General features: G+C 41.8%; 1 protein-coding gene across 2 annotated transcripts in view; it reads right to left on the bottom strand.

Moving 5' to 3' along the window:
* Positions 1 to 5818: 5818 nt before the first annotated feature.
* GAN (gigaxonin) overlaps positions 5819 to 15966 on the bottom strand; it is a 29047-nt gene continuing 18899 nt past the window's right edge. For both annotated transcript variants that reach the window (XM_086469407.1, XM_086469408.1), the window contains exons 7-11: positions 15186 to 15335; positions 14752 to 14888; positions 14124 to 14252; positions 6777 to 6886; positions 5819 to 6000 (exon numbers count right to left, since the gene is read on the bottom strand). In XM_086469407.1, coding sequence (XP_086325533.1) covers positions 5819 to 6000; positions 6777 to 6886; positions 14124 to 14252; positions 14752 to 14888; positions 15186 to 15335 — 708 coding nt within the window. The remainder of the gene's footprint in view (positions 6001 to 6776; positions 6887 to 14123; positions 14253 to 14751; positions 14889 to 15185; positions 15336 to 15966) is intronic.

Genomic DNA, 15966 nt, shown 5'->3' with positions numbered 1-15966 from the left:
TCACTTACTGAAGCGCTCTGACAGGTGTTTGTTACCACATGAAACCCTGCAAAAATACCAGGCGATAAGATTTTGCCTTTTATGTTGAAAAGTTCCAATCTTCCAGCTCACTTTTCAAGATATTTCAATAGATTATTTCAAATAACCTTCAAATATTATTCTAAACAAATCCTTTATGTATTTTAATTACTTTTGTAACTAATAAGCAGCTACCTAAAATAAGCCGTTTTAAAAAATACCGAAGATTTTGCACCACCACCAAACGTACAACGTCATCACTTGTTGGTAGCAGTTTACACTTTAATTCTCCTATTACCCTCAATCCTTTCTAGCAGGTGTTCATCTAGTTAGTCACTTCACACGTTTTTAGTCTGTTCTTTTAGCTTTCCTGTTAATCAAAAATTTGAGAGAACTGATGACTGGAGCACCACAGCAGTTAGATGACAGAGTCACACAGGGCACGGCTGATCAGAGATGCCACCTTACAGCCTGGCTGCAAGCCTTCCTACAGCAAGGAATTTCCCAGGAAAACAGACAGACCCCACAGGGATGCTGGGGAGCAGGTGCCCAACCTATCGATACGCTTCAGAGCACGCGGATGAGACGCCTACAGGAAACGAGCAGTGCTTCCCCCAGATCTTACCGGGTTTACAGTGGTATCTGCAAGACGCTTTACTGGCCCACCTTCCCAACCCGAAGCAATCAGACAGATCTCCTCACTTCTCTCTCACACGCAGAGGGCCACAGAAGCAGAGTCCCTGCGGACGCAGCTCTCCACTCCGGTCACAAGCAAAGAAGAGCACCAGAAAATGGCAAATGTCAAAAGGCTACAGCCCTGATGACGGACGCAGGCCTGTTCTCGTTCCTTAGCAGTGAAAGGAAATACTGCAAGTTCAGATGGAAACAGTAGCTTCTAACGGCAAAACAAGCATGTCTATAACGAACCCACCACCGGAAGAACCCTTTTTAAGTACTCCAAAGAGTTAAAAGAACACCAATCCCCAAACCTTGATGCTAACATTAGAGGCAGAAAGGATCCACACCTTAAATTAAATGTAGCTCCTTGGAAAGCACCGCTGTGAGTGGCACCGAAACATGCCTGCGTCCCTGGGTATAGTCACACCTCCTGAGACACAGCCTTCCTTCTGCAGAGGAGATTAATTCAAACAAATTGCACTTCATCTAAACATTTTAAATACTAAAATCTGTTGTCAGCTGCCATTTATTATGCACTTGCATGGCACTAGTGCTCTAATAAAGAGCAAAGTGTCCATACGCATCACATGGAGTGATGTCTCAAGGCAGCTGTGAAGAGTAACATAAACCTGCAGAACAATACTTGAAAAAAAAATTTACAATGTTTTAAATAGCATTCATTTAAAAAAACAAACACAAACCACTGCTGTTTTTTTTGGAACACAGTGAATTTTAAGCATCTCTGTATTTTAATAGAACCATTGAATTATCGTTATTTACAGAGGAAACCAAAAGTTTGGCACTTGTAACAACCTGCATTTGTTATTGCATCCTGCGCTTTGCATGGCACATGTGCGTTACTGAAACCCACGCAGGCTGTGCGGCCACAGCATTTATGGAACCAACCCGAGAAACTGCACTTCAAACAGGGAAAAAAGCTCCCTGAGCCCCTCACTTTTGTACTTGTGCATTTACCAAGTCAAGCAGGCACGAGAAACATTGCAAAAAGAAATTAAGCTGCCTGGTGTTTTCCGGAAGGGGAGTTTATACAGCAAGCCGGGCGGCTTCAGTATCTTTGATGAAAAAAACCCCTATTTTCAGCAAAAACTCTGCCTCAGAAGGCAGGCTGTGTGAGTGCAAGTTTTGTGCAGTCAAAAGCAAACGGGTGAGCCTGCTCGCAGTTATTAGTGAGCTGACTTTGTAAATCTGCCTTTGTTTTCAGACTCACCGCTAACCTTTCGTGTAATCTCCTATTAATTTGCCTTCAAATTAAAAGACGAGGTGGAAAGTCACTTGACCAGGAACAGCTGAGTTGATACAGCATTTTCACAACAACTAAAACTTAAGGAATAGCTGACAAAATATCTGAGGACAGGCAGACCTTGCTGTGGTACAACAAAACAGAAGACTCTTCAGGATGCCTCTTTTTCAGGTTATAACAACAGAAAGGAAAGGATGAGGATTTGAAACCAAACATTGCCTCTTTAGGAACACAAGCATCTCACAAGGCCAGGTAAGGAACAGAGACCAGGCCAGGTGTGTGCCTCCCGAAGAAACCCAAGAGATCTATTTTATGAGAGCAACAGCACTTCACACCTTTGCTTCTGTCAGCACCCTCCGCTGTGCAGAGCGGCCACAAGATTGCACGTGTAAAACAAGCATGGAGGGTGCTGTTGTGTGCTTACGGTATCATCTCTTTTGCCCTACTTGTACACTCAAACTTTTGATTCTACCCTTAAATTAGCAATTCCAGAGTTTTTCCAAAAATAACCTGTGGCACATGGAAAAAGGAAGAGGAAACATTTTTGGGAGCAGTTGTGGCAAGAGGTGGAGTGATGGGAGAAAGAAGCCACCGCTATTCCCGTCTTCCACAAGCCCTACCCCGTATCTGATCACCATGGCTGGGGTTTGTCCGGTTCCACAGCAGGGGGAAGGAAAGGACGCAGAGGCCCAGCCCAAGTCACTCAAGCCCACAAGGTGACCCAGCCAGTCCTCGCCTGGGATCGCGCTGAGCTTGACTCAAGATGCAACCACCTGAGACCAGCACCCAAGGACCCAGCCCCGACCCGAGGTGTGGTGGGCACCAACCCAGCAGCACTTCGGCTACACAGCCCATGGTCTCAAAACATCGGCATTCCAAGGCTGTGACAGACTCACAACCCCAGCCAGGGACCTGGTTTGGCAAATCAGAGAGGCAGGTGCCTGAAAACCTGACGCTGGGAAGCCGGCAGACTGCACAGACAGCTGCCCAGGAAAACCACTAGGAAGTCACCTGTGGGGGAACTGGCTGAATCCGAGCGCTGATTCACGAGCCGGAAGGAATTAAGGCCACTATGCCAAGCAAGGACAACTTAAAAACCTGCCAAACCACCTAAAAGATTGCAAATATCGTCACCGGGCTTGCAGATCAAACTGGACAGACACCAGCCAGACCCTGAAAGATGCATCCCTTCCCTCCTAGACATGCACAAACACAGAGGCTAGAACATCTCCTGGGTTGGCCCCACAGACGATGAAGATGGGGAATGATCCCCAACCCCTTGAAGCAAGGCCAAGGAAGCCAGTTAGGGGATTTAGGAGTGCTTAAGTCTTCAGCTTGAGCCTGCACCCGAAACTCCAGGAGACAACGTCTCTAGGGACTTGGTCCCTGGCTGCCAACCGTGCAGAAAGTGACAGGAGGACACATGTGCTGCAAAATGAAGTTTGTAACTGTTTCAGGTGAAGAGGCTTAAACTTATTGGTCAAATTTCACCGAGTGCATTCGCAACACACTTCAATCACCAGCAGATTCCTTTTTTTTTTTTTTAAAAAAAAAAAAGTAAGAATACCTACCATTAATCCTACCTGAAGTGTAAACATTTGGTTTAATAACTTTAACTGCAAAACACTGTTAGAGTATATATGATTTGGATTTATTATGTGCATTTATTACTTAGGTTTTCTGGATGCGGAATGCCCTCAAGTGCACTGGAAAGCTACAGGGACTCAAGAGATAGCAGCCTGCAATATTCTGAATAACATTTTCAAAAGTTTTCTAAGCCACTTAGAAAACTGAGCTCAAAAGTGAAATAGATATTTAGGAACGTTCGTCACTTTTGAATATGGGATCTTGGCACTTTGTCTGAGAAAAAAAAAATTGAACAATGCCAGATTTTCAAAAAAAGGGAAGTTTTACAGATAAACTAACAGCACTTGATTTATTTCACAAGACAGCCAAGGATGGAAATAGTGGTTCACATTTCTGTAGTAAAGCATTATATATAAATTTAAAATCTAAAGACATATATATATATATACACACGTCAAGTTTACTGCAACGCATAAATATATAAACTTTTTAATATGCCAACTAATATAGGTCAGAAAATTGATGTATATAGTTCAAGTTTTGCAGCACTTCAGCATTGTAAAAAATAAAAAATAAATAATGGTCAATGGATTGGCTGCTGCCCTCTATTTTTTCCCACCCCTTTGCTCAGAATCAGAGTAAATCCAACCACGCATCAGCCCAACAGAAGGGCTGAGCAGACCTAAGTTTCAGAATGTCTCTTCGAGGAGTATTTAGTGAAATATAACTATTTTGTACTAGGTTGGGATTGTATTTCAGCATATCTAAGCTAATTCAATAAAGATGACGAAGGTTTACACTAACACAACTGAGGGCAGAGATTGGCTTCTCTGAGGCCCACAAAGTTGCAGAGTGGAAAGTATTGTAACTGGCTATAATACTGGTTATACGAAGCCTCTTTTTCTGAAGGGCAGGAAGCCTTATTTCTATTTCCACCTCTCTCGTTTTACTCCTTTTAAATAAATATAGGTTACGTCCCACCCATCACAACAATAACGAAATCAAAAATTGAGGTAAGTGTTCTACCAGCTGATCTCAACTATGAACAAAAGTCAATTAACTATCACTACTGAGGTGAACAAGACTTAGTAAGAAATAAAATGCAAGATACTAAATTCTTCACTATAACCACACCATAAAACCCAGCTTTCAAATTCAAACAGCAGTAAACAAGACTGTAACTTAGCACGGAAATCGTTAGTAAACCAACTTTTGATCCCAGTTTAAAGTCGCTGTACAAATTTTCCTTAACTCTTAGTCCAAAAACACATCTTCTGCAAAACAAATATATCCTTGTCATATTTCACCTTTGTTCTAACACAGATAAAACACACCTTTCTACTCCTCAGTCTTAAAAACCATTCTTGGTTTGCAAGCGATCTGAAGTAAAAAGGAACACAACTTATTTTGTTTAATTTGTCAAGTTTCGTTGTCTTTTACCAAAAGCAGCAATCATCATCAACCGTTCCAAACACCGTTTCCCTTTTTACCTCAAGGAAACAGCCACCAAAGCCTGCACAGAAATGCACGCCACCCATCCGTACACCAGTTCATCAGGTTATTCAAATGACAGCGTAGAAAAAACAGTTTACTTCTCTGTAGTATACTGTATCCATTTTAGTCCATTTTAAATATATTAAAAATATTTGTAAGAATGAAAACATTGCAAATGAATGAAAAACCGTATGTACACACCTCCACCATTTTTAGGCACAGACCTTAACTTTTGAGGAAGGACTAGAAATAAAAGGTGCAACCACCAACATCTCCTACGGCACTATGGTCAAACAACAGTCTTTGCAGTATACCAGGGAGGTTGGTTATCATATAGCTTCTGTGTATTACCGCTATCCAGCCCAAGATAGCACATTTATTCTTATCAGTTCCCCTCAGGGGAAACACATCTCAAATCTTTTTTGCTTTTCAAGAAACTTCATCAAAGAAATACCAATTCCCACCAGTTTCAGACACAAAAAACCTCCTTCAATAACACGGTTTAAACTCCAAATGATTACGACTGAAGGTGTTTCCTTGATCCCCCCCTTTTGTTTTCCCCCCTCTCTTCTTTTTAATGTATACTTAAGTTATTTGTTCCCAAAACAAGAACTGAGACTCAAGCTTTTTAAGCATTTAAAACAAAAACAGTTACCATACCAAAGCACAGCATACAGTGTAAGTTTCAGCTGTAATTTTCTCAGCTTTTCCTTTATATAGAGCTATATTATGGTGGACTGCGCAGAATTCTTCCAGTCTCCTCCACTGCCAGCACACGGATCACGGAGAAGGTACACGAATGCGGAACAACCCTTGCTGAAGCTGCAGTCGGAAGAGTTTGCAGTTTGCGATCCGCAGAGCCGCACAGCCAGTACGGCGGAGGTCTGATGGAAACAGCGGTTTAGTGCGCTGCCAGGTCCCCGTGCTTCTTTTAAATTCTCTAACATAGTCATAATTTGTACCTGAATTCACACGTGCACAAAAAAAGATAAAATGCTTAAAACGTACTGTAGCAACCACTGCATTTAACTCCTAATAAGGCAAACAAGTGAAGAAGAGCATGCACAGAAACACAAACCGATTTCTGGATGTATGGTTGAAATCCTTGCCAAAGGAAAACCGCTATCACATTTCTTACCTACGCACACCCACCACATTTGGAATTTTGCTCCTTCATATTTTGTGGAAAGCCCTGTTACACACTCGTATATGTACACGTGGCCACGAAAGCATGTAGTCTTCCAAACGTTCTTTACAGTATGTGGCCAGATGCTGAAAGCCGACTATTGAGTACGTTTGTTAGTACTCATTGATTTGGCTGGGATTTAGAGCCCAGAGCCGCTATCACATCCATATGAACCACTGGACGTTGTCCCCAAAACGCAGAGTGACCTGCTTACCACCACAAAGGTGGGAGAAACAACCTCAGGCACTAACGTTTTTTCTTGTATTTAGACAAATGCAGTAACATACTCTTAGTCTTGATCTCTTCTGATCTCCAAAATGCTCACCAACCCAACGCCTATAGCACTGCATCTGTTTCTGCAGAGCTCCAACGGACAAAACCAATCTGTACATTTCTCTACGTCCAGCGTAATTCCCCTGAGGGCAACAGCAACTTAACAGAACACAGTCACAGCCTTGTATTCAAAAAAAAACCCCTCAGTCTCATTAGCGCCACATAATTAAAAGACTGGAAGAAGACAAGCAAGAGGAGGTTATTAGTTCTAATTCTGACCTGTATCGAGATCTCCAATCACATATATGCTGGCTCCAATGGGCACAGCTCCATACACGAAGGAAGAACTAGTTGGAATACATAGGTTCTGGTCATTTAGATAAATCCACCTGTAAAAGCAATAATAAAAATACTGGTATACAATTTTTATTGAGCACATTAAAAGAATTCCAGGCTTTTTTCACAACTGCCATCTTTGAATCAAAAGCAGAGTGTCCAAGTTAATTTGTTACATAAAAACTGTTGGGAACATTGTCTAGTTCAGGACAGTCCTGGCTTTTCCTAGCCAGGAAAGGCAATTGGTACTGCTGTTTGGGACGCTCAGGATACTTTATCCTATAGTTACTTTATTTCAGAATTGCTCCAGGCATCTGTATAATCTATCTGGAATAAATCCTTCTTGCAGCCACCCAGTGTGACCTTTCGGAAGAGAGCAGGCATATAAGAGAGCCTCTTCTACAACAGCTATGCCAGTCAATTTTCTCTACAGAGAAAATTCTAGGCAGCTTTGTCTTAAAATCAGTAGAGTCATAACAGCATCTAAGTCTTAATAGTCCGTACCAGGGGAAATAATGAAGTGTTGTACAGCAAGGCTTATTATTAAGCAGTGCCTTCCCCTGTATAATTCCCCAACTTCTTTAACGGCACTTTATCAGCGACAAGAAATCCCCAGTCCAGTAATAAGAACACAGCACTTGGCAATGCGTAACTGTAAACAAGGGATAAAAGACTGGAAATTAAAACGGTAAGGAATTTCGGGAATGAAAAGAAATGTCCATTACCTGGAACTGAAACAGACCTTCCTGATCACATATCAGGCTCTTTTCAATCACTTTCCAGCTCCTGCTATAATCTTACACATCCCCTGTCTTCACTTTAAGCATATTCTCATTTCAACACTACATCAGCCTGATCCTTCTACCAAGTGAAAAGCAATTTTCCATGTCGAAGCCTTTGGAAACCAGGTAAGTACGTACTCATCACCCACGGGGGACACTGGCTTACAAAGATGTCCCATTTATCGAGAGTTGTCAGCATCCTCTCTATGGTTCTGAAAGAAATTTCTACAAAGTGCCACTGCACGTTGGCAGATGCTGTCACAGTTACTATTTATAGACCCTGAAGACATACAAATCAATGCTATTCCAGCCGACTGCTCCTAGATCTGTTATTAAATAATTTACAGAGAACAGGGAAGTTTGAAAAACCTTTGAAAAGCATCCCATGTATTTTCATGGCCCTACCTGGTTAATATAAGGGAAAAAGTTAGGAAATACCCGCACAGACACTGCTGACCTTTGAAAATTCCGCATCATCTCAACTCCTGATTCAGAAGTAAGCCTCTCTTCTGGCACTGAAGGAGATGCTGCTACGTATCAATTATCTTGGAGAGAGAGATCAATTTTTAAAGGCCAAATGAAAGGATTAGCTGTCCATTATTTTGTCTGTGCTATACACTGAAAGATTAAGATTCTGCAGAAAGCAAGGAATGATTTGTAGCTGTCACAGAGGATGACAGATGAACTCAGAACAGAGAAAAGTCCTCTACACTGATTCAGAAACTCTTACAGAGCAAAACACCTTGCATCATATTCCATTAGCATCTTTTCCCTACGGCAGGAACAGGGCAGCCAGTATTTCCACTGCTCTTTAGCACCAAGTTACCTAGAATTACGAAAACTATGTGGCACAGAAACACAGGAAGACGACTACAATTTCTTTCTTGCTTTTTTTTTTTTTTTGTTTGTTTGTTTAATAGCCAATACAGGACCATGTTAAAGAAGGTAAAAAAAACAATTAGATGGGTGTAGTCTAGCTACTGATCAAGTCTGGGCTTGGGAAATATGTGAACTTCAGGGGTTTATCTGCACCAGATACTAATGGATTTGGAATTTAAATATAAAAAAGCCCAAGTGAGAAGCCCAAGCACTTTCCTACAGCACATCACAAAAGGACAATATTAAAGTATCTGTAGTTGCTTGTGAAAATTCATTCTCAACCTTTCTCAAGGCATATACTTTCAAAAACAGGCACAACTTTTCAGGAACGCTTACAGCAGCTTTAGTAGTTAAAACTAGGAAGGAACAAAGACAGGAAGGGTAAGGGGTCACGTTTCATCAGAATTTGACTAAGCTCCAGCTTAAGTCCAGGGTTCTGCCTGCTGTTTGAACAGTATGGAAAAAACACCATGACAAAAAATTCACAGTCTTCAGGAATTTGAAAACATGCCTTGGAACATAACTCTTGGGTACTTCCCTGGGATGGCTCCCCTCAAACCGAACCCGAGAGCAGCAGGGGGAAGGCATGTGCCCCTCTAACCACAGACAGAAATGATTGCTCTGAAACTGAAATATGCTTCCACTCAAACTAAAAAAAGGGAAGGAATCCTGATTTTTTTTTTTTTCCCAGCCTTCATAGAATCATCATAGAACGCTTTGGGTTGGAAGGGACCTCAAAGATCATCTCGTTCCAACCTCCTGCCACGGGCAGGGACACTTTACACTAGACCAGGTTGCTCAAGGCTCCATCCAACTTGAACACTGCCAGGGAGGGGGCACCCACAGCTTCCTTAGGCAACCTGTTCCAGTGCCTCACCACCCTCAGGTGGTGATTTTTCTTCAGTCTTAAAGTGATATTAAAAAAATAACCCACCCACACTGCTGTAATTAACAAGCAGGACGGTAACTGGTTTTTTTCCAAGTGGAAATAAAGATGTGATACAGAATCAACCTATTCCAGACACGTCCCCTCAAGCTCACACCAGCTGCAAAGGGAAGCCTACAAATGAATGAAAATCTTCTCCGTGTTCCTCTCATCTGACAGCACGATCAGTCAGTCAGTCAGTTTTCTCATCCTATTTGCATAAGCACTTTCTTTTAGTGAAACTCCTGCAGACTGAATGGGAAAATCTTCCTAATTACACATACTATGTTACAAGATTACTTAGTTTACTACTTATTTACTGCTGAAAGCATTTCCTTATTTTTATGACGTTCCAGTAGCAAAAAGAATTATTTTTAAGGAGTTTTTACCAAGTATTGCTTCTGAACAAGTCTCTCACTTTTATTCCCCTCAATACCCGCAAATTTTGCTAACTTTTTTGAACCAGGAGCTCATGAAAAGAAGGAAGAAAGCCTTCCCAACTTACAGACCACCAGTGAAAGGCAGCAGTGGCTATACTCAAGGACAGAGCTCCACCAGCAGCTCTTGCAAAGAACCCGAAAGCCGATTTGTGCTCTACCAAATATTTCCAAATGTCCATAACAAAAAGAGAAAAAAAACAAACCCGAGTGTACAGACATCATCCAACTCTCCACACACCTATTTGATGCAAAAAGGCATAAGTTATGAACTCTGGTAGAACAAAAGACTGACCCATCAAGCTCTTTAATATGTAGTTAAGATTTCCTGCTTTTTATGGAGTAGACCAACACTCATTGAGCGAAGGATACCCTTATTCCTCCATCTCCCACTTCCACATTTTTCAAATCTACTTTTAGCTTGCCCAATGCTTTAAAAAACAGGCTGCAATGTACACAATGCTTAATCTATAGCCTTTGAAAAAAACCTACATCCTGAAAAAACCTGCAGGCTGACACACGTATTTTCTATCCTCAGTTCACTTAAATTCACTCATGCACGTGACTCTAAGGACAGGCTGATGAAACATTTATTAATTGGGAAATTTCAGGTACAGACGTACTTCAAATATGAGAATTATTTTCTACATTATCCTGTCCACATTTCACGCACATGCTAGTATTCTGTCTCGCTTCATTTATTTTAGTACTTGTTTATACAGTATAGCTTAACAGAAGTCTCAATGTTTGGTTTTTTGCTAGTGTGAAGACCTCAGCCTATCTCTAGTCTTTAGAAAAGTCTATGTCATGGTTAAGAATAACAATTTTGAAAGACTGTGCACTGTGAGTTATTCCAGAGTAAGTTACTGTCAAAGTAAGCAATATTAAACAAGCCAAGCTTCAGTCCTTTAATCTAATTCAAGCCAGAATTATGCCGGTTTATTATGAATTAATATGTTTGTACACTGATGCAAGCACTTACCTGGACATAAACACTAAGTAAACCCCATAACTCAGATCCTCACGGACGCAAAGCCTAGGATGATGCTACACCCTGTACTCTCAGGTAATGAGAGCTGAGGCACATACAAAAAATGATGCGGGTGGCACACGTGTGCATTGCTGCACGTACCTGCAAACCAACGGAGTCTGAGGGCTGAACTCACAGTTCAGAAATTGTTTCCGTTCAAAAAGAAAGTGAACATGACGGAGTTCTGCACTAAAGAGCTGGAAAAGTCTGTAGCTCATTATGAAGTATGCAACCCCGATATGTAACTATTAAAAAAAAAAACCCAAACCACTACGAATTTTGGGTTGAGATTGCTAGAGCTGATACGTTGCGCTTTTGACCCACTGCTGCTAAATGATCTTGCAAACATATTCTTCCTTTCAACGAACCTCTCTTAATCCAACACTTTCAGACTTCTGTTAACAATAGACACATACGCTGTCAATGTGAAATTTCAGCTTCGACAGTTCCAGTATCATTCCTTCACTGTACCTACAAAAAGAACAAGCGCTGTGGAGTCTGAAGGTGCTTATATCCTCCACGATGACTTTCTGAAGCTGCTGCTTTGAAGGGGACTGATCACCTTTATTTGTTTCAGAAGCTATTGCTGAGGAAATAAACGCACTTCTCAATTACAAATTAATCACTTGTAGCAACTGCAATAATGTTTAAGATGAAGAATCAGTCTTTCTGTATACCACATTAACTATGCCCTAAGGAACTGAGGGAGAGATATTGTCCACTTGTGGCAAAATCTACAGCACCACTTACGCTTTACTCTTGAGTAATGATGCGCAGCAGAGCATATGATACCCAGTGCAAGTGGAATTGCTTAACTAATCAAACACACATCAGTATTCAGCATAAGGTTTTCAGAGACTTGAGAGAAGCATATCATTGAAGCTTTCATCCTTCACTCAAAGTAATTTAGATTTGTTTTCTGCTATTTTTGAATCAGCCCAGGAAATAACACCCTCATGTTTTCCAAAGAATCAACTTGCCTTCATTTGGTATTCATTTGATAGTTGTGAAACACTACTATAATGAAATTATGATGATTTTCCAGATTCAATCTTACTTCAAAGAAGACTATCAGCCAACAAAATACTTTGCCTCAGTATTTGGCAGGCAGAAATATTTGCTAACTGCATTTTGAAGGGAAGTCCCTTTATGGCTATTTTCTCTCTGTTCCACACAGGTCCAACAGCTCAGGTCTCACAGCCACCCTGAAAGGTATCCACCCTGTGCGGCCCTCCCAGGGCACCGAAACGCAGGGTAACTGTCAGACCCCACGAGCTGGAGTGCTAGAACGTAACGCAGGGACACTGCACCCTCTTCTGGCCAGAAACACCCCTTCTGCCTCCTGGGGCTGGAACCGGGGGCCTTCCAAAAGGGAGAGCAGAGGCACAAACCCCAGCCAGCAGCACTAGAAGCGGAGGTGGCCACCATCCCGGTCCTCGCTGGCCCTCCATTTCCAAAGGAAAACGCACAACCTGTGAACCGCCTGCAGCACAAGCGCAAATTTATGCTGAGTTTAATTTCTAAGCTCCAATTTTGTGCAGTGGCAGAGCAGAAAGGCCAAGTCTGAGCACCTCAGCAGCCCTCAACGCATGCCTCCTCCAGCAACTCAAGGCTCTACTCGCTGCTGCCTCAGCTTCCTCTGGGCCGGCACAGCCCTTGTGCCACGCACACAACAGACGGCGTGCCAGAACAAGACCTGAAGCAACTGGATTTTTATTACAGTTTTACTTGAATCCTGTAACACCTCTGGGATGCCACCAAACAAATACACACGTGAGAAATACCGCCGGGCAGGTGTCTGTGCTGCAGTCAGCAGGTGGCACCAGGGACTCACCTGCAGCACCCAGGCTGGAACCCCCGGGCTTTTTCAAACTCCACTTTATGAAAGCTCAGTCTGTATCAACCAGTGAAACAGGTTTAGTCGCTGGTAACGAATCATCAGCTATTATACACCACTTTTTGAAGAAGAGACTCAGCCTGGAAATATTTCAGGCAAATCAACTAAAAATAGCAGGCAGGACTTAGGGGAGCACTTCTTTCCAGAATTCTTTCCTTTTCAAAGACCTCCTGCCAAAAAGTTAAACAGCTTTTAGCATTTCACCACACCCCCATAGGGCTAGAAAACCCTAGAGAGTATCAGCACCAGTAGCCTTTCTTATCTGTCTGCTTCCTAGAATCACTTTAAAGACCATTTTTTCTCCAGCTTCATTCAATCATAGCTAGTTTGGACATCACTTTGAACAACACAGAAGACCTCTTTGTGCAGAAATTAAAGTCTCTTTACGTCCACATCTTGCATGAAAATTATATAATGAACTTACATCTACTGTTCTATTTTTGAATGCTTTTATACAGGTCACATCATAACTCAGTCTTGACTTGTAATACAGACATATTTATCTCCTCCACTGTCAACAAGCCTTGAAACATCTGGCCACAGTCTTTCTTCAATTTAGTTTATTAAAAAAAAAAAAGAATAATCCAATTTATAGTTATGTGCAAGAAAAAAACCCCAAAACACTGGAGGACCAAATCGTTCTGTCTAACGTAACATTTTGAATAGTTACCACGTGTAGTAAGGTGGATTCCAATACCAGAGCCAAGAGATAACAAATGAAGTCACCATTTGCAGAATCAAAACAAACAAAAGATTAGCCACGCACAGTGTCGAGGTGACTGAGGCACGTATAGCATCAGTAGTGTCTTTCCTATGGCAAAAGCCTACGTGGTTCAAAAAGCAGTCAGCTATAAATGCTTGGAATAAAAATGCATGAAATTTATCTCTAGCTTAGGAATTCCCTAAGCTGCAAATCCTTGGAGACAGGACTGGATCATGGAGAAGTATCCCTGTGCATACTTAAATTCCTCCATGAGCACTCACGAGGACCTTAGGGCGTGAGTAGGGGTGGGGGGTGGCAGTACCCTGCACTTGGGGAAACTGCAGAGTGCAGGGGAAGAACCAGGCAAACCACCTGTACGATCAAGGTGTTTCTCCTGTTCAGGGACACTGAAGACTGACATGGTGGCCCAGGGCTTTAGGCTTGGTATCTTAGAGGGACAAGCCAAAGCAGACGGACCTTTGGTAACAGCCATACTGGATCATAAAAGGTAAAACGAGCGACAGAGATGCGCGGCAGAGATCTAACATGCTTTGAAGTGCTGGAACAGGGGAGGGGGGAACAGAGAGGTGAGTGTGTAAGGCACATATTTTCTATGTCTGTAGCTGCAGCTAGTTACCTTTTAAACTCATCATGATAAAATTCAGATTTGCACGTCACCATCTCACTGGCTTGACTGTCATCACGACTCCTGACCCCGCCAAATACATAAAGCTCCGAGGCAACTCCACAGGCCACTGCCCCAAATCTGGAAATCCAAATGACAAAAAAAAATATAAATGCAACATATCAAAACCATTTCATAGATCCTTCTAAACTTTCTCCTTTTTTTGTTTTGTTCTACTTATATACACACTCCCCCCTTATATGTTCATTAGGTGAGTCATGAATATGAATTGTAAGCACTTAATTCAGACTGTTAAGAGCAAAACTGCAAAGTACTTATCTCTGGTCAAAATCTGAAGTTCCAATTGAACTACAATTTCTCCTTTTCACTTTGTATCAGGGTAGTATTAATTGTAATATCAGGAGTGTATTTCTACAAGTCGTATTTATGGCTTGGATGCTTATCTTTGCTCAGCCACATGTTAACTACGGGACACCATGATTCAGAAAGACACGGTGAAATTCACAGGGCCTCTAACAGCCATCTTCAGGGATTCATCTGAGAAAGGACAACTTCCTCTCATCAGTGTTAAAAAAGGTTGCAGACAGCAATCTAGTTCCCCCCTTCCATTTTCACTCACCTTCTCTCTTTCAGAGGACAGATTGCTGTCCACTGCTGAGTCCTAGGGTCATAACACTCAACAGATTCAAAGAGTTTTCCGTAGGAGCCTCCACCCATTGCATAGATTTTCTTCTTCATAGCTGCATAGCAGCCAATCTTATGGAAAAAACAAAAAAAGTACACCTAAAATTACACAGAAATGCACAATATCGAGAGCTCAAAACTAACTATATACACATACACACGTATATGTATTTGGGTTGCCTGTACCGCTGCGCATAAAAATCCTCAGCCCCAGTTTTGGTTTGGTATATAAATACAGAAGCTGCTCTCCCTCATTTCGTTTTGAGACTATTTGTTACAGCTTCTACTTGAAGCAAAAGGTTGAAATATATACGTTGGCATTAACTATTTAAGAGTAAGTAATGCCACAACATATGATGTAGTTCTTACCTTTCTAACCATGGTCAAGTCTGGCTGCTTGGTCCAGGTCCGGCTATAAATATCATAGCTCTCCATAGAGATCAGCTCTCTTTCACCGTCCTCACCTCCCAGAATATACAGAATTCCATCAATCTCTACCACACCAAAATTATGTCGTGCCTAAGGAATAACAATACAGTGAACACTCCAAAACATAATTGCCATTGTGAATACATCAACGCAACCTTTTTTTCAGCATATCTGTCTGCAAAGTGACAGCGGTATTACGCCTGGTTTTTGTTTTGTTTCGGTTGTTTTCAAATAGTGAAGTCCTAAACTCCAGAATAAGCTCACTATTTTTATTCAAAGACAGAGCAGCAAAAGCCAAAGAGTCCACACAGAAATCCACGAACAGAGCTTGGCCATGTTTCAGTTTGCATAGCAGTGGCCTCCACAGTGAAACTATTGCTTTCAGGTCTCTGCAGCAGCAAAACTCAGACCCATCATCTGTGAAAAGGCAGCTCTTCTAGTTTGTGTGTAGGAGCGCAGCTACCCTCAGTCTCATGGTAAACAGGAAAAATAAGGTACCATAAAGTCTTACTCACAATAAGCAGGAAACTTAATGCATCGTATCTACAAATGCGGCCAAAACTACAGGCCTTTGCCAACAGAGACTGTAATGAGGAAAATCCTCAAACAAGAGGATTGGTGGCAAACAACAATTTCCTTAATAAACACCCTATGCTGATTTAAGGAGATACAAACACAGGTGTATTAAGGATAAGTTTACCAATAATAAACTATTACTTTT

This window comes from Leptosomus discolor, chromosome 8, assembly GCF_034619465.1.
Source record: "Leptosomus discolor isolate bLepDis1 chromosome 8, bLepDis1.hap2, whole genome shotgun sequence".
Lineage (NCBI taxonomy): Eukaryota > Metazoa > Chordata > Aves > Leptosomiformes > Leptosomidae > Leptosomus > Leptosomus discolor.
The sequence above is the reverse complement of the archived record's forward strand: the minus strand, read 5'-3'. Positions and strand labels throughout refer to the sequence as shown.